The 20,990-nt window shown below is 32.8% G+C and overlaps 1 protein-coding gene across 16 annotated transcripts in view; it reads right to left on the minus strand.

The window, feature by feature from the left end:
• The window catches only part of LOC128238745 (uncharacterized), a 48,252-nt gene that overhangs the window by 16,938 nt on the left and 10,324 nt on the right, over nt 1-20,990 (minus strand). For 5 of the 16 annotated variants that reach the window (XM_052954963.1, XM_052954964.1, XM_052954962.1 and 2 more), the window contains 8 exons: nt 15,722-15,822; nt 14,441-14,491; nt 11,393-11,527; nt 10,048-10,188; nt 9,182-9,277; nt 8,537-8,598; nt 6,814-6,948; nt 3,557-3,814 (listed from right to left, as the gene is read on the minus strand). In XM_052954963.1, coding sequence (XP_052810923.1) covers nt 3,557-3,814; nt 6,814-6,948; nt 8,537-8,598; nt 9,182-9,277; nt 10,048-10,188; nt 11,393-11,527; nt 14,441-14,491; nt 15,722-15,822 — 979 coding nt within the window. Of the gene's footprint in view, nt 1-3,556; nt 3,815-4,670; nt 4,749-6,813; nt 6,949-8,134; nt 8,159-8,536; nt 8,599-9,181; nt 9,278-10,047; nt 10,189-11,392; nt 11,528-14,440; nt 14,492-15,721; nt 15,823-17,863; nt 18,846-20,990 lie in introns of those variants that run through there. The other 11 variants (XM_052954967.1, XM_052954974.1, XM_052954965.1 and 8 more) reach the window with 8 other exon arrangements.

Consider the following 20,990-nt stretch of genomic DNA (forward strand, 5'->3'; position numbering starts at 1 on the left):
AAAAGGCGTTTTAACTGATAAGGACTTTTATTACTTATAAAAAATTGTTTCAACTGATACAGACTTTTTTTTGTTCCAACTGATGTTACTAAAAAAAGTATATACAAAAATAACACTTCCAATGTTGAACACCTTTGTTACAAATCTGAATTTAAGTAATTAAATAATGACCTTTGAGTAGCATTTGTGCAGAATTAATATATCAGTTTTAAAACATCATTAAGGCTTGTTATACCCAGGCTGAATTTGGGTCCATTTAGAATTTGTCATTGTTAATATATTAAAACCATATTGTTAAAAAGAAAAAAAAATCATAACTTTACAAAAACAAAGTACTTGAAATATTATTTACCATAATTTATTACTTTATGAAAAGATTACATATTTAAATAATTAAGTAAGTATCATATATCCAATAAATATGTATATGATATATAAACACACAAAACATCTATCAAAATTCTGATGAAGGTAAGCATTATGGGTAATTGAGATGCAAGAATTGATCTAGATATACAATAAACAATATGAAAAATAGCCGATTCTTTTAAAATTAAAATAATTCAATACCCTAGAGTTCAAAAAGTGGCATGAGAAAACACATGTATAGACAAATATACAATTTTAGTAGCATTTTATATGGAAAAGACATTTTATAAGACAATAGGATTTTTTCATAAGTTTTTGATAATCAAATTTAAGGACCCAGAGAATATTTGTTTCAAACAAATTACATTTACTTATGATAGAAGGAAAACCACAGGGAAAACCCCAGTAGTTGAAAATTAAAAAATAAATCCTATTTAGAGGCACAAGGCAACCGGCCCAAAACGACAATAGACACAAACATATAAACACCACATACTCATTTAAGCCTTGTTTACACATGTGTTTTCATTGCATAATTCTTAATTACACCGTATAAGACAATGCTTAAAATTCTTTAGGTCCTTTATGATACAAGGGTGGAAAACTATGTTAAACCATTTTGCAAGGCTCAGAATTCCCTTTTTTATGTTGAAAAAATGTGTAAATTCTGACAAAATATTAATACATTAAAAGAATACAACCTCTCCGATATTTCATTAATTTTTACAAAACAAGAGCACAACAATTGAGTAATTGTCAACGCTCCAATTTTCAAAATAAGACCGGCAAGATTTTGCACACCTTTGACAACCAGGCTATGATTATAACTTTTTTCATACAAGAAAAGCTCAAGACAAGCTAATAAAGATATTGAAAAACAAAAACCAGTTTATATGACACTTCATGCAAAGATAAAAAATTCTGTGTAAAACACAAAAATCTGTTTACATGACACTTCATGCGAAAAAAAATAATTCTGTGAAATTCTGTTTGAAAGATAAAACACTGATATAAGAAATAATCTCACCAATCAAGCGTTGCAACATTATTCCTGATAATTCTGAATGTCTTCTTTGCAGACTTATTCCCGCGTCAACATCATCGGCCATTCTTTTTCTACCATGTGACACTGTCTCGCACATTTTAACTTTACAAGATTTGAAACACTTTATTTTTTACTGAAACTCCACTTTCTTAATCTATAGTTATTCCTTATCACCATCTATTCATTCACTTCATGCAAATTTAAAACTTCTTTGATTTTTCTTCCTTAAAGTAATCCAAGACTTGTGTTTTGAAAATGTTCATCGCAAGATTTCAAGTGTATTTTAAATAATTCACAAGGCGTAAGCAAAGTTGTGCACAAATGAACTAAACCTGTCGTACCAACTCCATATAAGAAAAAATTATGTTATAATCGCTTTCACAACATTTTTATTACAACCATAAAATAAAACATTGTTTGGTAAATCCTGTTACCTCCATGATAAGATCATTGATTATCTTTTTAGATACCACATCTTCTAAAATGAGTCCGTCATTACATTTGAAGTATTTGCAAACAATGTATCGAATTAATCAGCATTATGTCAAAGTTTTGATTGGATAAACTAGTCATTCAATAAATTATACTGACATATTAATTCTTTTACTTAAGCCTAAATTAGATATCTGCCAATTTATTTTGAATCTGTTTATTGGGATAAGGATTATCCCTAATCCACGACTCGGATTAATCTTTGCCGCTATTGCGTAAACCTACAATTTATGTGTTTTTGATAAACACACTACTTGATGGAAAAGTTTCATTAACTTGTAGACATAAGAAGTCCTGAAGACTTAGCACTTTTGTTACCTCCGAATGCAATGTGTGTTCCTATCTTCTTACAAAAAGAGGAGGGGGGGGGAGGATTAAACCAAAGTAACGTAATTCAGTTGATGCCAAGGCTGACATCTGTTCTGTCAGGCTACCAAGGGGCACAACTGGGCAATTATTTTATCCTGAGTTATGGGCCTCACTACACATTGTGCAAATTGTAAAATATATGTTAACATTTGTACAAAGTTTCATGCCAATAACTTGAATATTTTTTAAGTTAAGGTCAAGTTTGATGATTTTGCATGCTCTACTGTCTCACCAAGGCTATGACAATACCTAGAGTCTTTGAAAAACAGACAAGTTAAACATGCAGCCTTCTTTCGCCTGTTTCACACAGAATGTTTCAGAGTACGTCTACATATTGACGATAACATTTTATGTATCAGTTAACATTTTTAATCTGAAGTGTAAACTGCCACGCTTTTGAAAAAAAAATATTGCAGCAAAGACATACAGGTAGGAAATGTTTTGATTGGAGATTGATTCATTTTTAAATTGTTTGTCTCTTTAAGTAGGTGTTATGATCTCTCAGCCCAGTTGTTGTGACATTTCTTATACAATTTATTATAATATCAGCTTAGCCTGATAAAACTTAACATAACTCCTCTATAGACCTTCTTCAAATTGAGATTTCAAAGTACTCTCTAATAACAAACTGTTTATGGATGGACAAATTTTCTATGGAATTGTGTTATTTTCACTCCTACGCACAGGGTACAGAAGGTAGAAAAATCAGCTCTCTATAATTTATGCTTATCAAATGTTGCCCTCCCTGAGCCAATTTATGACCACCGTGTGTAAGAGTGTTTTGCAAAGTTCATTTTAACAGATTGATATTAGAATCATTTATGATAATTTACCCTGCCATATTGGATTTATCAATGTTCTCTATACAATGTTTGATTGTTCACATATTAAAACTTTTAATATCAAATATGTAAGTGTCAAGTTATATGTTTTGTTAAGTGTGGATGTAAAATACCAGTTAATAATAATGTTCTACGGATGGAACATGTCTAGTAAGATGCCATTCCTAATAGATAAGACTTACCATTATATACATATATATTATATACACATAAGTTGTTTTGTACATCGTTACATTATCATATACACTTCACACATCAATCCCTGATATAATTGTTATATATATTAATGGAAAATAACTCCATGCAATATTATAATTATCATTTAGACACAGTGACACCAGTATAACCATTCATGCATAGCATGCTTTTTCAAAACAAGCTAGGGGCATGCCTCGCGTGTATCAGACGTAGTTAAGAAAGCCCCGATTCCCTCCAAGACCTGTTCCGTATCGCGGAGACGGAGACATCAACAGCCCCTGAGATACGGGGTATAAAGTCAAATCGGGCGATTCACTGGGTTTAAGCTGTCGTCGAGGTGAGAATGGAACAGCGGGTGATTTACTGGCCATTCTCATGACTGGTGACATCATCGTTGACTGGCGGGTGACATAGGGTGTCCAAGTGTCCTCCATTTCGTAAGAAAATGGGTTTGGAGTTTTTATTTGAATGGGCTCCCCCTTTTGGGCCCGGAAGTTTTCTAGTAAGAGTGAAGATGGGACTCAGTGCATTGAAACTTAATGAAGTAATGTCTATTGTTCAAAAACCAATGGCTAGATATTGTTTAAAATCTTAAATGTTCATTCTGTTATCATTTTTAATAAAAGAAATTGACACATTGGAATCAAGGTGGTAAAATAGCATTTGTCATTTTATTTCACATTTTTTTTAAAAAGAAATTCTAATTAAAAACCATTGACAAGTATTGTTTGGAAGAATGTAATGTAAAGCTTTACTCATTTTCAAGGTAAAGATAATATATAAAAACAGGTATAACTTGAAGAAACATTACCAAATGAATTTGAATTTAACTCCCTTATCACAGAAAGAATGTTACATCACACGGTAAAATGTCACTCTCCGTTACCTAGATAAAGCATACAAACATTTGTTACAATTGTACATGCGAAACTCACACGCCGTCAATTTCTGTTTAATACAAGCAACATACGCAGAAGCATTATAGCCACTCTTCAATCATGCAAGCCTTCGTACACATTGAGCGAAATACCAACTAGCATTTAAAAATCTAAGATTGTTCATCAAATAACTAGCACATAATTTTTGCTACGTTACAAATATAAATATATAAAAATTACTGTCCAGGTACCACATATTGTTTTTTTGCAAAGGAACTAGTTGCTCCAATGATAAAATAAAAAAATCAGGAATACGTCATGAGTCACTCTTAAACACATACAACTAAATTAACGTAAAAAAGTTGTTCAAGTGAATAATGCAACAATTTTCAAATTCTACGTAAAAATAGTTTTTCAAGTGAAAAACGCATTGTTCGATAATTCAAGAAAGGGCTTAATGTTAAGCCATGATCATACTGGTTGGTATTCTAAGCCTTGCTTTTATACTCTCTACAGTGCGTTTTTCCTTCGATAGGATGATCGGGGCACTTGCACCTGCGGGAAAAATATAATGCAAAATACGTGAACACATGCCTAAATATATCATCCATGATCATACAGGGAGGGCTTATCATGCAATTTAACGATTAAAATACATATATTCAATTGCCTTCTGTTAAAACTTATGTATTGAAAAAAAGGTCTGATGGGAAATATTAGGATATCATATAACCAGAAGTTTTAAGTTTGAAGACTCATTTCTTATAACTTTTAACTTTTAATCTTTCCTGATTATTAAAAAAATCGTTATAAATAATATTTAAAGAAATGAATAATTATAGAAAATGCTTTTTTAAATTTTTAAAACTTAAAAAATTGCCAATGAATATCGGAATTTTTTATGAGATGGTGTCTATTTATAACAATGAAATGTTTCAACGAAAATGTATAGTATGAACACAAAAGTAAATTCATGAACTTATTTATGAATCATATTTTGAATTAATTTTTTGTCGAAAAATAAAATCGCCAGCAATGATAAATCACACATTAAGGCACTTATTGGGGATTTCATTTTTTTTTTTCCATCAAAACAGTGGTATTCCTACTTTTGAGTTCATTTAATACAACTTAAATATCAAACCATCCTGTTACTACTCTAATCATCAACGAGATTCATCAAAAGATTAAACCAATCAAAATTCAAGGACAAATTCATTCTGTTAGTAAATAAACTCAAAAGTAGAAAAACAACCTATAACAGAGTGTCCCTTGATTTACAATTTAATCAAATCTTAGCAACCTAGTTATACACAATTTCAAGTTTTATTTTCGCAAGAGAAACACTTATGAATATCCAAAATGTGTAGGGCAAATTTTGCCTTTTAAAATGAAAATGAGAATACAGTAAACGATGTCAAATGTCTATGAGCATGTGATAAGGAATGGGAATTTCTAATTATGTGATTTTGTTAATTTCTGCAAACGCTAAACTTTGAATATGTAAATAAAAAATATCAAACAGATTTTCCATCCTTCTTAATTCAAGCACTGTATAGGTATATAAAGCACGCTTTAAAAAGGAATAATACAATATTCACATTATAAAGAGGCTGCGTAACATGACGTGTATGTGAACTTGAACGTGTAGATGCACATACCAGTATATGTAAAAGTTACAGTTGAGTATTAAAACTTGTTTTGTGAAACTGCTATTTCAACTTGTTCTTGTAGACTCACATATAACACTTTCCCTGTGCTATCATACAAGAACGTGTACAATGTACATATGCCTGTGTGACGAAGAGCAAGAAAAGGAGTCTACACGTCATATCCATACAAGATATGTTTTGCAACTTCTCTTATTGCATCAAAACATACACTAAAAAAATGTAACTCTGATAGAAATAATATAGGTAATCGAGTTTTTAGTGCAGTAACCTCACTTAATGTGTAATTACTTCCCTTGATTTTCTCAGTCTGTGTATTACCTCCCAAATTTTTACAGTATTTGTATTACCTCCCTTGATTTTAACGCTATGTATTACTTCCCTTGATTTTCATGTATAACCTCCCTTGATTTTCAGTTGGTGTATAACCTCCCTGAATTATACAGTATGTGTATTACCTCCCTTCATAAGCACAGTATCTATGTATTATTCCATTTTTCATGCATTTAGAAAAGCGCACCACACTCAAAACAAAGTTATATTGTTTCATGTTTAAGGTTTTGAAATATTAACAAAATTGTTGTTGTTTTCTGTTCGTTGAAAACATTTACAAACACGTACATTTTATTTAAACTATCAAACACATATAAATCATAGTTTAAAAAAATTCTCAATACTTAAAATTCACTTTAAAATACATTGTATGTTTTTATTCTGTATTTTTTCTTTTTCATAGAAATCTTGGAGAAATAATTCGAAGGCGCAAGACACAAATAACTATAAATAAAAAGAAACAAGTAAAGTCTGTCTTGCGATCAACCCACAATTAACATATTTGGAGCAACATTAACATCACCACCATACATATCCACTCTGATTAGATGGTTAGAACAGTAGTTAATAGGTAAGTAGAGGGTTTCTGGGGTAAATATTATACAAAAAATAAGTACCTAACAAGTAACCCCGGTTATTAATCTTTGGCAAAGACGCTCCTTGGTCTAAGGGATACTGCCGCATTTGTTTTGTGTGGATGCGGCCCGTTTCTGGATTCATTGAATGTCTTTCTGGTGAGAATGGGCTCGTCACTGTAAAACGAAGCTGTTACAAAAACCATAAACGAAACGATACATTGACACACAGATGCAAGTGCTCGGAGAATGTAGTTTTTTCCCTGTAAACCTGTGTCCAAAACCAAGCAAAACATTTGACTTGTGCTAAACATTTATGCTAAATAGCTTATTCTAGTTTGTAAAATGTAAAACATATTATGGTTTTGAGCCAACGTAATTGTCAATAAATAACATCTAAAATTTCGTTAACTAAGATTTCAATAGCTGAGGAATAAAATGAAAATAGCTTTGTCTAGCAAACTATGCAATTGTTTGTTTTTACAAGATCAGCTAATTGGAGATTTTAACTGATTGAAAATGTAATGTTGATAGATAAATACTTGACAGAAAGCTTTGATTCAGCCAATAACTATGACCATGCAATTCATAATCAGACTGGCTGTAGTAATGAATAGGTAATTGTGTATGTTATGTTAATACCTAAATTGTCTATTATAGTTTGAACAATCTTTATATCTACTTGTTCAATGCAATGAATTGTTAATTCTTATTTAATAATTATGAACATCTGAAAAGTGGGGAGTAATTTTATGTTTTTCCTAAAGCGTTTTTTTTTTTACATTTTGCACAAGCCATCTTAGCAATCCAATTATGATACATTGTTACATTATACATTCTACATCTACCATACATATATAGCATGTTAATATTCTACCCTTTGCAAATGAACTAAGCATTGCATATTTATCAATCAGTTAAAAACATTTTTTTTTTTTTTTTTTTTACATCTTATAACGGTTGACGGTTGAATTGGTCAGTTGAAGGTAAACCAATGCAAGCTCTCCGGACAATGTATGGATGCTTTAGGGACATGAGCCCACTTCTTTATTAATTAGTTTAAGATGATATGTCAATGTCAATGCCAAATCTCTGATGTTGCAGTCAGTATCTTTTGATTAACAGAGATGTTGCACCTGATTTGAAATTCACTTGTCGAATTTAAGCTAAATTAAAGCCATTTTCATTCAATGTATCAAAGAGTTAAAATGCTAAGATCATTTGCAAAACATAGTATCTACATTACATAGTTTCTCATCATATTATAACTTGAAAATAGAAATTAGGAAAAAAGAACACTTATACAAGACAACGAGACATATACATCAACACCAAAAACTATTTGCAGTGCTTTTTCGCTCACCTTTTTGTGAATGGGGCCATGGCCCTTAAAATTGGTAAACCTTTTAGTTTTGGGGTTTGAAGCATTATAAGAGCCAAAAATTACATTAAAACAAATCTGAACTAGTTTTTAAGAAAAAAAGAATGACACAAAACTCTGCCAAGGATTGTAACTTTTCAGGCAAACTTTTGTAAAATAGAATAGTTTTTGGGATTGTGAATTGGGTCACATTTCGACTCCATATTCAGAAAAAAACACACTGATTTTTATGTTCCTTTTCCACACATATAACAAACTCATTATAAGCATTATGCATTTTCTAAAATTTCCTTGGTAATTTGTTTACCAAATGATGAAAAATTGCAACAAATGTACCGGTATTCCTTACTTCAGGACAGGAAGTAGATTCTATTAGGTACTTACATTCGTCTTCTAAATCATAGTTAATATCAAATAATCTTCGGGGTTTTCTTGACATGTGGTTTCTGAAAAAGTAAGTTATAGACAATGTTAATATAGTAACACTTAATCTGTGTATACTATTGGCAAGCAGAGAAGTTACAGTAAGTAATAGTTAGATGACATGAAGTAAATTCTTATAAGAATGCATAAGAATGGGCAGAGTGAGCATAGCGAACGAGCCCTTCTTCTTCATTAAGAAAATACTTCAGGTCATCTAACTGACTAAGAATACAACCTCATTGGCTGATACATTAATAACGCAAAATATGATGCAAGGAGTGTGTATCGAATGAGTGGCAGTGATGGGCCTCCACCGAAAAGGTGAAATTATTAATGGATAAGTCTTGTACTACATAATTGCCTATCTGCAAGTTCATTGGCTTAAAATATAGGTTGTAACTTGTATTCTAAATATTTTGACACACACATTGCTTGTTAAATTTCCAAACCAGATGAGACCATTCCATACACATATTTCAAATTCATAACTTTTTATATCAAACAGACATTAAATCCCAAAATATTCTCGAAATATCAAACCGCAAACATTGCAACTAACTCTAAATCTTAAATTCTTTGAAGGTTAATTACAAACCAAACACCTACTCTGGCAAGATGAAGCCGCGACCGTGGAACAGGTCCTTGGCGTGTTGTGGCAAGATGAGTGATTTCAGCTTCTGTATCTCGCGCTGAATCTCAAATCTGGTGACAAGAAAAATTATAATAATGTTTAGTGTAGAATGTCATGTATTATGGAATTTCAGTAAAATTATTTTGAAGATTAGGCATGGACGATTGGTGCATAACTTTTTCTGTTTTATGCGGAGCGCATCACATACAAATTGCTCATCCATTTTTCCATGTAAGTCAAGGGGCAGGACTTATAAAACTTATGAATTGAAGTAGAGTAAAATGGACACCACAATACATGACTGTGCACATTATTTTAGGGCAAATTCTATTGCTGATAATCTGTTATCATTTTCCAATCCCCAAAAGTATGTATTTTTCCCAAATGGTTGAAAAAAAAATCCGCATTTTTTTTTTTTTTCCATTGAAGGATTTCTGTTTGAAAAACTGTAGTTTATAGTTGTTGAGATTATATAAGCCCACAGATAAATAGTTAAAATAAGTAATAGAGTTATATTCAACTTACATAAGTAATTATAAAACAATCACAATTTTGTAAAAAAAAAAGAGCGAAAATTTTCCAATTTACCATGTATTGGTCATTGTTCCAAAATACTGAGAAGAAAAGATGTGAACTACGTTTTATTATCAAAAACAATTAAGTTTCATGAAGATACCTTGAGCGTTTATTGAGTTTTAATTTATAATTCGCCAAAGGTTCAAGTTTTATATTGCACGATACTTTAGCATTATCGACTAAATATGCAGATTGCTTTCCTATTAAATGAACCATTTCATAATGCCCATCATAAATAATCGCAAATATTTGTTCAACTGTTTACCTTTCAGCAAATTCCATTTTCTTGCCTCCCATGAGGAGATCAAGCTGGGCGCGGTGAGGTAAAACCTCACGTCGACGTTTGATCCCTCGTAACCGCTCCATATACTCCAACTCAGCCTGTAGTCTTTCGCGTTGGTTCAACCTGTCACATAAACAGGACTACATTTAATTATATGCTTTCTGGAGGTTCATAGAGAAATACCAGGTAAACATTTTATAAATATTGACTGCCTTGAGGGTGACAGTGGATATTGTCAACCTGAGGTAAATACTGTTGACCGAGGCAAAGCCAAAGCCTTTTTTATTATACTGAACAAAAACAATTTCATGAAGGTTACAGTGCAGCAGAGGGTGATAGTGTGGGGTGATTGTCGAAAATATTGCCCTGGTGTGTTTTTATTACGTGTTCTATAGAAGTGAGGTATAATAAAATTTAATATCGTATACTTAAAGTTGGTGGTCACCAAGCCAGACAAATGGGTTTTTTCCGGGCACCCAGTTTTCCCGAAAAAACCCCACAAGAACTCACTCTCCGGCAACATTGTGCCAACAAAAGTGACTTACCATAAGTGAATATTACTTTCTTCAAGGTAGTTGTAAAATCAATACAGTTTAAACTAATATTGTGTCTGACGGGCATGACTTGTGCAAATCTGATTGGGTGAGACAGAGGTCATCAAAAGACATGTAGACTCCTTAGATGTACAAACAATCATATTTTATTATACAATAAATCTAAAAATATTTTTAATGCAAAACTAGTCCTGTTTTCAAATTATAGCCTGCTCCGTTGTCCAATCAATTTTAAGCAGCCATAGGCTCAGGCGAAATATGAAACACAGCTATGATAAAAAAATGCAATTAAATTTTAAATAATTTATAAGCATAACAACAATCAAGAATTATGTTATCTAGGCACTAAAACACTTTATAGTAACCATGTGGACCATGATTCAGACGAGAGCCAGTATGTAAAAGTAGTTGACTCAACAAACACCTGTTCAGCTATGGAGTAAAAATAGCACTGAAAGCATTATCATGATAAAAACACACTTTTGGGTTAGTTGTTTCCTTTTTCTGAAAGGGGCATAACTCAACAAGTATTACCAGTGTTACTTCCCTTGCTACATATGTGCATTTTGTAAATCACAACACATATACTAAGCTTAAAACGAATATCTTGAATGGTTTTTGAATTATGGTTTTTGAACTATTGCCAAGGTTAAAGGTTTTACATGCTGATAACAATGAAAACCAGACAAGCTAAATGCACATTGTTTGAAATTTATTTGCAGGCCAAGACTAAAAAGTCTATGTGGAACTACACAGTGACCTATACAACCTACCCATCGAAGGCGAGCTGGTATCTGTCAGTATGCAGCATGACGCCGCGCTTGGGGATTCCTGCCATGATGTCATAGCTACCAAATGAATCAAAGTGACGCCGTGATACCGGTACCTTCTTCATTGTGGTCGATGACCTGCATTATAAAGCATAATAATAGATAGGGGAAATTACAAAAATCAAATAATGTATCATTTATACTGGCAGTATGAATTTGTAATGGCATCTGAATTATGTTTTTTATTTAGTAATACAGATTGCCTACATGTGAATATTGTATTCAGCTGTAGAGCAATTACAAAATGATTCAGTTTACTAAAAATATCCTACCTACCCAGCAGGAAAAAAACAATGAGTCTCTAAGTTTCTTCGAAACAAATATCTAGAATACTTTGCATGAAACACAAAGCTTTAATAACTCTCAGATCTGAAATACCACTAACATCAGATTATTTAGATCGTTATAAACCTTAAAACTATAAAGTTAGCAATTTAAACATTAAAATGTAACTTAAACCTTATAGATATTGATCGATTAATGAGTTAAATAATCTTATCAGAAATTAAATAACAATCACAACAATGACATCAAATTTCATGCAAAGGAATGTCAAAATACTTTGATTCTAATACGACATAGTCTGACTTCGAAGGAGGTCTGCTTTTATCTACGATGGTGTAGTTTGCATAGATTTTTACACTCTTTTTTGGCTACCAGAAAACAAAAAGTTAGAAATAAAAGTTGGAGCACTCTTTTGAAAAAGTAGGGATATTGAAAGAAGGGATTTAAAGGGCCAAAAGTAGGGATGGTAGCGCTCCTTACTATCCTTTTAAGAGGCAAATAAAGCAAGTTTATGATAGAGTTCAATTTTAGGGATCAACAAAAAGTAGAGCAGGTGAAACTCTAAATGATTGGTGTTTTTTTGGTGCATTCGTCAGTATCAATCTGCGTAAAATTATTGAACAGAAAATTGGAAAAATCCTCGATTGTCATTGTCCCATACAAAAATGCAAACACCAAGTATATATGCTACCTTTCACTACTGATACCAGTTTCCTTGATAGAAAAACAGACTGACTGAAATATACTCTCTGAATCCCATTTTTTTTTGTGCATTTGTCAGAATCGATCTACGCAAAACATTTACAAAAATCCTCCATTGTCATTGGCTCACACAAACAGGAAACACCAATGAAACCTAAATTTTCACAAATATTGATGGGCATGGTTCTGAATTGATTTTGGTTGAAGTGGCCCAAATCTATAAGTAACTGGCCAGCCAGGGGGGTCTGGGGACATAAAAGAGTAGGGAAAATGGGACCTTTCCAAGAAAATAGAAACAAACAAAAACTAAAAAAAGTAGGGGAAAGTAGGCTCCGCTTGACAGCCTTTGCTAATTGTTGCAGATGATGGACAAAGCAACAGCTGTGATGATGATGTAATGTGAGTTGATAGGACCTTGCAGCTTTCTGTTGCTCTGCATGAAAACAGTTTTTAATGTAACAAGCTTTCAGTGAATACAAAATCTCTATCTAAAATGATTGGAAGAAACTCTGTCTAAGCTTTTTCAGCTTTTTGTTTTTAAACTAATTTCTAATTTGTTTACTAAATACATCTTTGAAAAATTGACTATACATGAATAGATCAATGCAGGTCATTTCATAAGCAGTATTTATTCATTCTCTGTTCAAAAGTCAGGGCAATTAACCTAATCTGCAACTGACCCTTAATTTGATAGACTTATTTTTCCATGATCAGAGCTTACATTTGTATTTGATTATAGATTTAGATTTTGAATATAAACTTAAGGAACATGAAAACTCAAACGATAAGTTTTTCAATACAGAACTGTGTCATTTTAAGACTAAACCATCGTATATAATTTCATTACAAATGGTTACATTTTAAAGTCTGACACCAAAGGTCAAAAATATCAATCACTAGGTCACAATGATTAAGTTTAAAGTTTAATACATTAGGTATTAAAATCCAAATCAATATTGAAGTCAAATACTTCTGACGTCTTTTCAATATTTAAGATTAACAAAAACTGTCTTAATCAATTAATAACCTGTAAAACTGCTACAAATGGCTGGCAATGTAAAGATTAGTAAAGATCATAGTGTAAATTTTTACACCCATAATGCATTTTTTTATTTTAACATTAAAAAAACATATATCTTCAAACGCTTAACCATATATTACTTTACACTTTGGGACCTGTTTCAAGATTTTAGTGGTATTGCTAAATTATCTAACAGTAGTCTCATATTTTGCTATATATTAATTAACCTAAAAGGTGGGTTCACACTATGAATGTTTGAACCAGCGTTGGCAAGCATTTGAAAAGTCTAAGAAATAAGCCCAAACGCTGGAAAAATTACATTTGCGAGAAGATATTTTTACAGTCACACTAAGAACGTTTTACATCCAGCACTCATCAACTTTTATGTATGTTTTCTAGCGTTTAACAGCATTTGGCAGCATTGCATTTATTTACTTTTAGCGTAGGCAGTCTTTTGCCAACGCAGATGTAATTTATGTGCAGCTTTTGCCGACTTTGTCTAACTTAGACAAAGGCATACTCAGCAGTGGTAAGCTGAGGTCAGCGTTCGCCAGCACATCAACTCTTATAAACAGTTAATTTCACTAGGAGAGCTGGTCGTATACTATTATGCCTAAACATCGTAGTGTGAATCCATTAAGTCAGTACTGCAGTTGAAAACAATCTTCAGAAATCTGTGACCATTTTACAGATTTAATATTACTAATATTACAACCAACTAGTCTTGAATGAATTATACAGGCCCCAGACTCATTTTATATTATATCAACATTTAGTATCCATATACATGTCCATTTTAATTTGTTAAAATCAAATCTGAAACAACACGCAAACAAATCCAGTTTCTATAAACAAGCTATAAATATATGTACAAACATCTAAAACAAAATTCAAATGCTCACTTCTAGTCACAGAAAATTGTTCAAAGGTAACAAACTAGCAACACACGCTGCCAAACTACGTTACGTGCACATTTTACTTACAACGTAGGCGTTCCTATTTGGGAACCTTCTAACTTGCTGAACCTTTCAGGACTTTTGTACAAAAACAAAAGATTCAAACCATTTACCATTTTTTCAAGCTTGAAAAACATCTTTGATGAAAACAAGAATGGTTTTTCAGAGATGTAAACTTAGGGCTGGTATTCAATATCGGTCTTAATTGGATCTTAGAACGATGTAGCTAATCGGATCACTTGTTATTAATAACTGACCAATGGAGTGATTGAAGACAATAATGTATGACACTAAGATTAACTAAAGTTGCATATTGAATACCACCTCAGGGGCCGATTCAGTAAGCAACTTAGATTGAACTTTAAGATTAGAAACAAAGTGTTTTCATTGGCCTGTATATTTAGCTGACCAATAGGCTAAATTGAAAAATGGAGGCATGTTTAAGGATGAGAATAAGATCAGTGTTGAATGTAGGCCCACATTTCCAAGGATTAAGCAGAACCAATTAGGCCAGCATATAAAAATTGTTTGTTTGTGGTTAACTTACCAACAATTTTGTGAGTGGAATGTTGGTAGGGAATGTTTCCCTGTAGTATACACGTTTTGGCTACTAATGCCCCTTTTAGGAAAGAGATGGGGGAAAAAAGTGACACTGCAGACCGCCAATTTTTGTTTGAGTCAAGCGTATTTGACTGAGTTGGTTGAGTAAACCACAAACAAAAACATTTTTTAAGGATGGCCTTAGTAAGTAAGCCATATGTAACACAGCCTCCATCACAAGACATTCAGTCAAATTTTAATTACAATCTAAGCCACAACTACATGATGACAAATATTTTTAAATTTGAGCAGCTTTCACTTAAATACAAACCATAGAGAACATTTAAAACATTTTGTGACAGTGAAAAAGACTTTTTAGAAACAAAGAAGCAATCATTTGCTCCTAAATAAGTATTAATTGACAAACTAGAAATTTGATGGCTGGTTGGGGATCAGGGTGTCAATGTATCGCATATAAATTAAATTTTTTAACCATTTGGGCAGATTGTTCAGAACTTTGTTTTAAGTTAACAACGTAATAAAAGACATCATTGTTAACTTTTAAACATAAAATAGTTAGTGATGTGCTCATGTTTTTAGATAAAACAAGTATAGCTGTAAACACTGTCCCAAAGCTTGTAACAAATAAGGCAGATTACAATTTAAAAGTTAACAAAGGCCATGTTAACAACGTTGTTAACTTTAACAAAGTTCTAAACAAGCAGCACAAAGGTTTTTAATCTCGACCCAAATATGAATGTGACATACATGAAGTTTGATGGCTGGTAGGGCACTGGGTCGGGGTTGATGGAGAAGTCGCCTGTCCCTTCCTCCGCCTCCCGACGACTGTGGTTGTACATCGTCCGGATCTAAAAATATATAGCAATGGACAATTTGAATACAAATATTATAGCTTTTTAAACAGAGGTGTATGCCTATGTCATCTATAATCACCTATCAGTACCAGCGGTTCCAACAGCTGATAATTGAGAATCCCGAAAAATAGCACAGTGTTTGTTTGAGCTTTAGAGCCTCTGTCAATTACAAAATATTCAGCCTCTCCTTATTTGTCCTGGGGTTGATGCTCAATAGGGGGTGCTGGCACCCTTTTTGCTTGTCATAATGGAAACCTGGGGTCACAGGTATTCAATATTAAACCAACTTAGATCTAACTTAAGTATAAGGTAGAATTTGATTGGACTGTAAAAATAACTGGCCAATAGACTGAATGGAATTTCTGATGCATGTCTAAGGATAAGAATGATATTGAATTCTGCTCCTGACCCCGATTTCTTGTTCAAATCTTTAGTCCTTTATAAGAGTAGCAATCTCAGCACACTATTTTTTTGGTTATAATTTGTGTAATTTTTCCCATTTTAATGAGTTTTTGAAGAAATCTCAAAACTCTTTAAAAGTATAATAATGATTAACTATTCTTTACTGTGTGAAATCAAGTAATAAGATCCAAAAGCGTGTTTCACTTAAATTGGGGTCTGGTTTCCACATAAGGCTATAGTGTAAGTATGAGATCAGCAAAGATAGATAAGACGTTGGTGTTTCCGACTCTTACCCAAAACTAATGCTCTTGGATTGACTACTTGTTAAAGCTTAACTTGCATGGCACCAAATTAGATTAAGGCTGTTCTTGATAATTACCCACGTTGTTTAACCCAAAATATTTTTGAATCCCATATATTGAATCCCATAATATTGAATGCATTTGTTTGTCCAGGGATATAATGCGACTACAGTAGTATTAATCTCTCGATTGCTCTTAAACAGTAAAGAAAATCAGGGTGGCTTGACGTCATGTCAATTGACAATGAATATTACCCTGGAGTTAAGGTAAATGGTTTCCTCATCTCATGTTAGTGATCAACATTATATTTTGTCCAATGAGAAGGCACTTTTCAGTTAATCAGTAGTCTACCATTATTGATTTTAATCAGGTGAAGCAGTAGATATTAACAGTGGCTGACCCAGAAAGTGGTAGTTTACACAAAATTAAGTAGATGACCAAAAAAGTTAAAGATCGTTTAAGTATGTACTAACACAAAATGAATGGTAATGCAACACATCATACTATACATCTTTGTAAGTTCATACTTACAACCTTTTAATAACCATAGTAGTGAGGTGATTTTATACTACAAATGTGTTTCACACACATAACCTTTTAATGTTTAGAAGTGTGAAGTAAAATAAATAGTACCCAATCAACAGATGCCAATATGTCTTCCTGATTTTTTCAGTTGATCAAGGGACATAACCCTAGAAATACTTTAGCCTGAGTGACAGGACTTGGTATCCTAATAAGCCATGAAGAAATTGCTGTGGTTCTGTTTACACGAATGACATTTTTTGAGAATCCTGACCCTCTTTTTTTATATAATAGTACTTATTAGTGGTGAAAATATATAAAACCATGTGGCATTATTGCTAATACAAGGTGACACAGTTTACTCATATTGGTTGATATTTTCTTGGCAGCAATTTGATGTCATAATGTGCATGTTTTATTTCATTTAAATTATAAATAAAATGATAAACATGCGATATATTGGTACACAATTTTTTTTTTCAAAACTAAAAGGTTATCCCTACCTAACCAGACCTGTTTTAATGTGCATGCTACATTCTTTGTGTTTGGCCAGATCAAACTTGACTGAGACCATGAAAACTGTCACCAAGTTTGACCAAGTTTCATCATGTAAGTTATTGTCTGCACAAGGTTTTATCTCATGCAGTTGCGGCCAAAACAGTTTCCAAAAGTAATACTGATGTGTCGCCTTGTCAAGCAACTCAAAAATTATTAATCCTTATACTGATAATAAAAAAAAATCCCATTTAACATGTTATCAAAGTTAATTTTTATCTTAAATACACAGCATGATCGAAACGACTACTTACTGGATCCATATGATCATGTGGAACTTCAGGGGTTTTAACTTGCTTCCCCTCTAGTACAAACTGAGTTATTGGCCCCTTGGTGTGAGGGGAGAACACCTGGGGGTACTGACTCTCTTCCATCGTTGCCATGGCGATGAATTATGTCCGTTTATTTCACTTTTGCAAGTGTCACAAACACAAGCGTGGCTTATTCAATTATCACTATTACATAATTTCAGTTAACATTCTCAGATTTTGCAATGCCAAGACATTTTATGTTCAGATTTACACTCCCAAAAGCCCTTCCAGATTACTTAAAATTTACCACATACAAATTTGGTACATCTTAAATACACAGTCAAATACTAGGAAAAGGTACCAAATTTGAACATCCACGGATATAGCAAAAAATTATTAATTCACTTTATAAAACACGCTCAATAACGCCAAACTGTTTTCCATAAAAAAAATCTTATAAAAATTATTTAATAAGATGCCTTTATTGAACTAAATTTAAATTTAATCCAAATCACGATTTTGAAAGGCTCATAAATGTAACTGTTTATTGCCTCCAGTTTTGTTTTTCATACACAAACGACAGCAACAAAGATATGGCACAACGCAGAGTTGGTTTGCCTTAATTCCTCAACCGACAAATTGCTGTCAAGTGGATTTTAAAACATAAACTTAATATCCTTTGAAAATCCGGAGTATTAAAACACTGTCATATTGATAAGAGAAAGATGATCAATCAAAATGGATCAACTTCAAAGGCTTTGCTGCCAACATATAAAGTAATTACAAGGAACACATTATGCCGATATTCATGATCTTGATGGTATCTTTGGTGAAATTAATCAGATAGTGGCATAAATTAATCCTCGAAATAGAAAAATATCAATTGCACATTTTAATGGACATTTAAAAAAATTGTCCAAAGTACTTAAATTAGCTGCCATTTAAAAAGCACCACACAAAAGGCCAATTGTAACTATGCGTCCATATCAACTAATACATTATCATAACCAAACCTTATACAATGTTATTCAATAAACTTTATAAGTTGTTTCAAAAACTCAATGGATCATGTTTCCGATTATCAGGACACTTCGTTGTTCAGCTCTTCAATAGAGGAGGAGGGTATACAGATAATAACTTCATGCAAATCAAACATCTTCATTGAAGACGCCTTCAAAAAGTTAACCTCATTGATTCTGCGATAAATAATACACTGGCAGCGGAAAACGTAGCGCTACATAATTAAAATTTAATTAGAAACCTTTCAATATCATGATTTGGTATGTGTGGAATTACATTTTAATACATATTTTATCATATTAAATAGAAAACTTTGATCACGTTAAAAAAAGATGTTTATTTTTCATCATTCTGTTTAAATTCTTGAATTCACTGACAAAAGACATAAAAAATTTTTTAAATTGTACAAGGTGTCCTTGTTGTGCCATTAATTTTACGGTATATGGCCCGATTTACAATGTGTTTCCAGACATGCCAGATTTGAACAAACATGGCTATGGTCATGAGCAATGGCCAAGTGATAAGACTGTATCAGACTCCGTATCAGACTCCGTATCAGAAGGTACCAGGTTTGATCCTGCTCAGAGCGTGGTCGTTGATAAGTTACACTGGCTACAAATGTAAGGGGACTGTTTCACTTATGAGATCTTAGTTGATTCAAGTCGTAAATTGAAATTATCTTAATGCCATAGTTTCATTATTTTGTTACATGTACATATTGAGTGAACTGAACTTTAGCCAGTGTAAAAAATGAACACAAAGTTGCGAACATAAGAAAATCAATGTCTTGCCATTTGTGAGGTTTATACAGTCTGTGTAAAATTCTGGGGGATTTCTACTCCCACCGGGAGACCGGGGGATGGATTGAAATTCCGGGGGATTTCCCCCCGCCGGGGGATATGGCATGTATATGTACAGATTTAAGATTAACGCCTAAAATCCTTCATTGAAATGGCTCCCATATATGGTAAATGGTTCTAAATCATACAGGAGAATTAGAAACTGTGCATAAGTATGTTTGTCGCTATAAGAGCACTTCACAACTTATGATTTAACTAATGTTCATCATTGCGATGAAAGATAAATATTACATTTTACTTGTTATATGATAACAAAATTGCCAGCAAGTTCATATCTTGCAAAAATGGGGCAAATAAATGTCAATGTCGGTGTTTAACCAATTATTATAACTTCTCTTATTTGATCAGTTTTTTTCTAAAATCTGGCAGTGTAATTTGAGTCACAGATAACATCTTCAATACTTATCTTAACAATATGAACAAGCGTATATTCCCATTTAACAAGTGGCTTATAAAGGTCTCAAGTTAAAGACCCTACCTGCACAGGCGAGGATGACGAGAGATATTTGGCCTAGAAAAAGTATTATACTTCATAAGCCACTGTAAATATCATAGAATGTAAACTAATAGTAACGTTACATTTGTCATGCAGCAATGAAAACAAATATTTACATTCATAGTTTTAAATGTACATTTTATTTCTCAATCTCTAAGCTTAGAACCAAGGGACATAATGCAAAGAGCAATTATTGGACTTAGAAACATAGTTATGCATTTTTAAGTATGAACACTATTTCATGTGAATGTCTTAGATGGTTTTCAAATTTCGCTGGACTCACTGGGATAAAGACCAAATCATGTCTGCAGCTGAAGGAGCCTTAAGGAAGACCTGGCTCTTAACGAAGGCAGCCTTTTCTTCTTTACTAAATGCTTGCGCTTTGCGATCATTCAGGTTTCATTTTTAATCGCGGTTCTTACAACATTTTGCTTCAAAACTACCTCTTTGGCATTTACCAAGCACCGACGGGTCAGGGGTTAATTTCCCCTTACAATGTACACTTAGAGATGTAGCAAGGGCAAGCCATAATGCAGCCTTATAGGTGCAGGCAGTTCATTATAATGCCCCAGTCCATTAACACCATGGCCCCCCAGGTCCCAGGATATACCGGGGAAAGCGGAGGAAATGGGCCGTGTTTTTATCTTCCAGATGGCCCCTCAGTGGTTTTGCGCCAAAATGAACAGGGAATGGACCTTACTTAGGATGTCCCCGGGGTGCATGAGCATTTGTGGGGGTTTTACTAGCAGTTTGT

This window comes from Mya arenaria, chromosome 6 (assembly GCF_026914265.1).
Source record: "Mya arenaria isolate MELC-2E11 chromosome 6, ASM2691426v1".
In the NCBI taxonomy this organism is placed as follows: Eukaryota; Metazoa; Mollusca; class Bivalvia; order Myida; family Myidae; genus Mya; species Mya arenaria.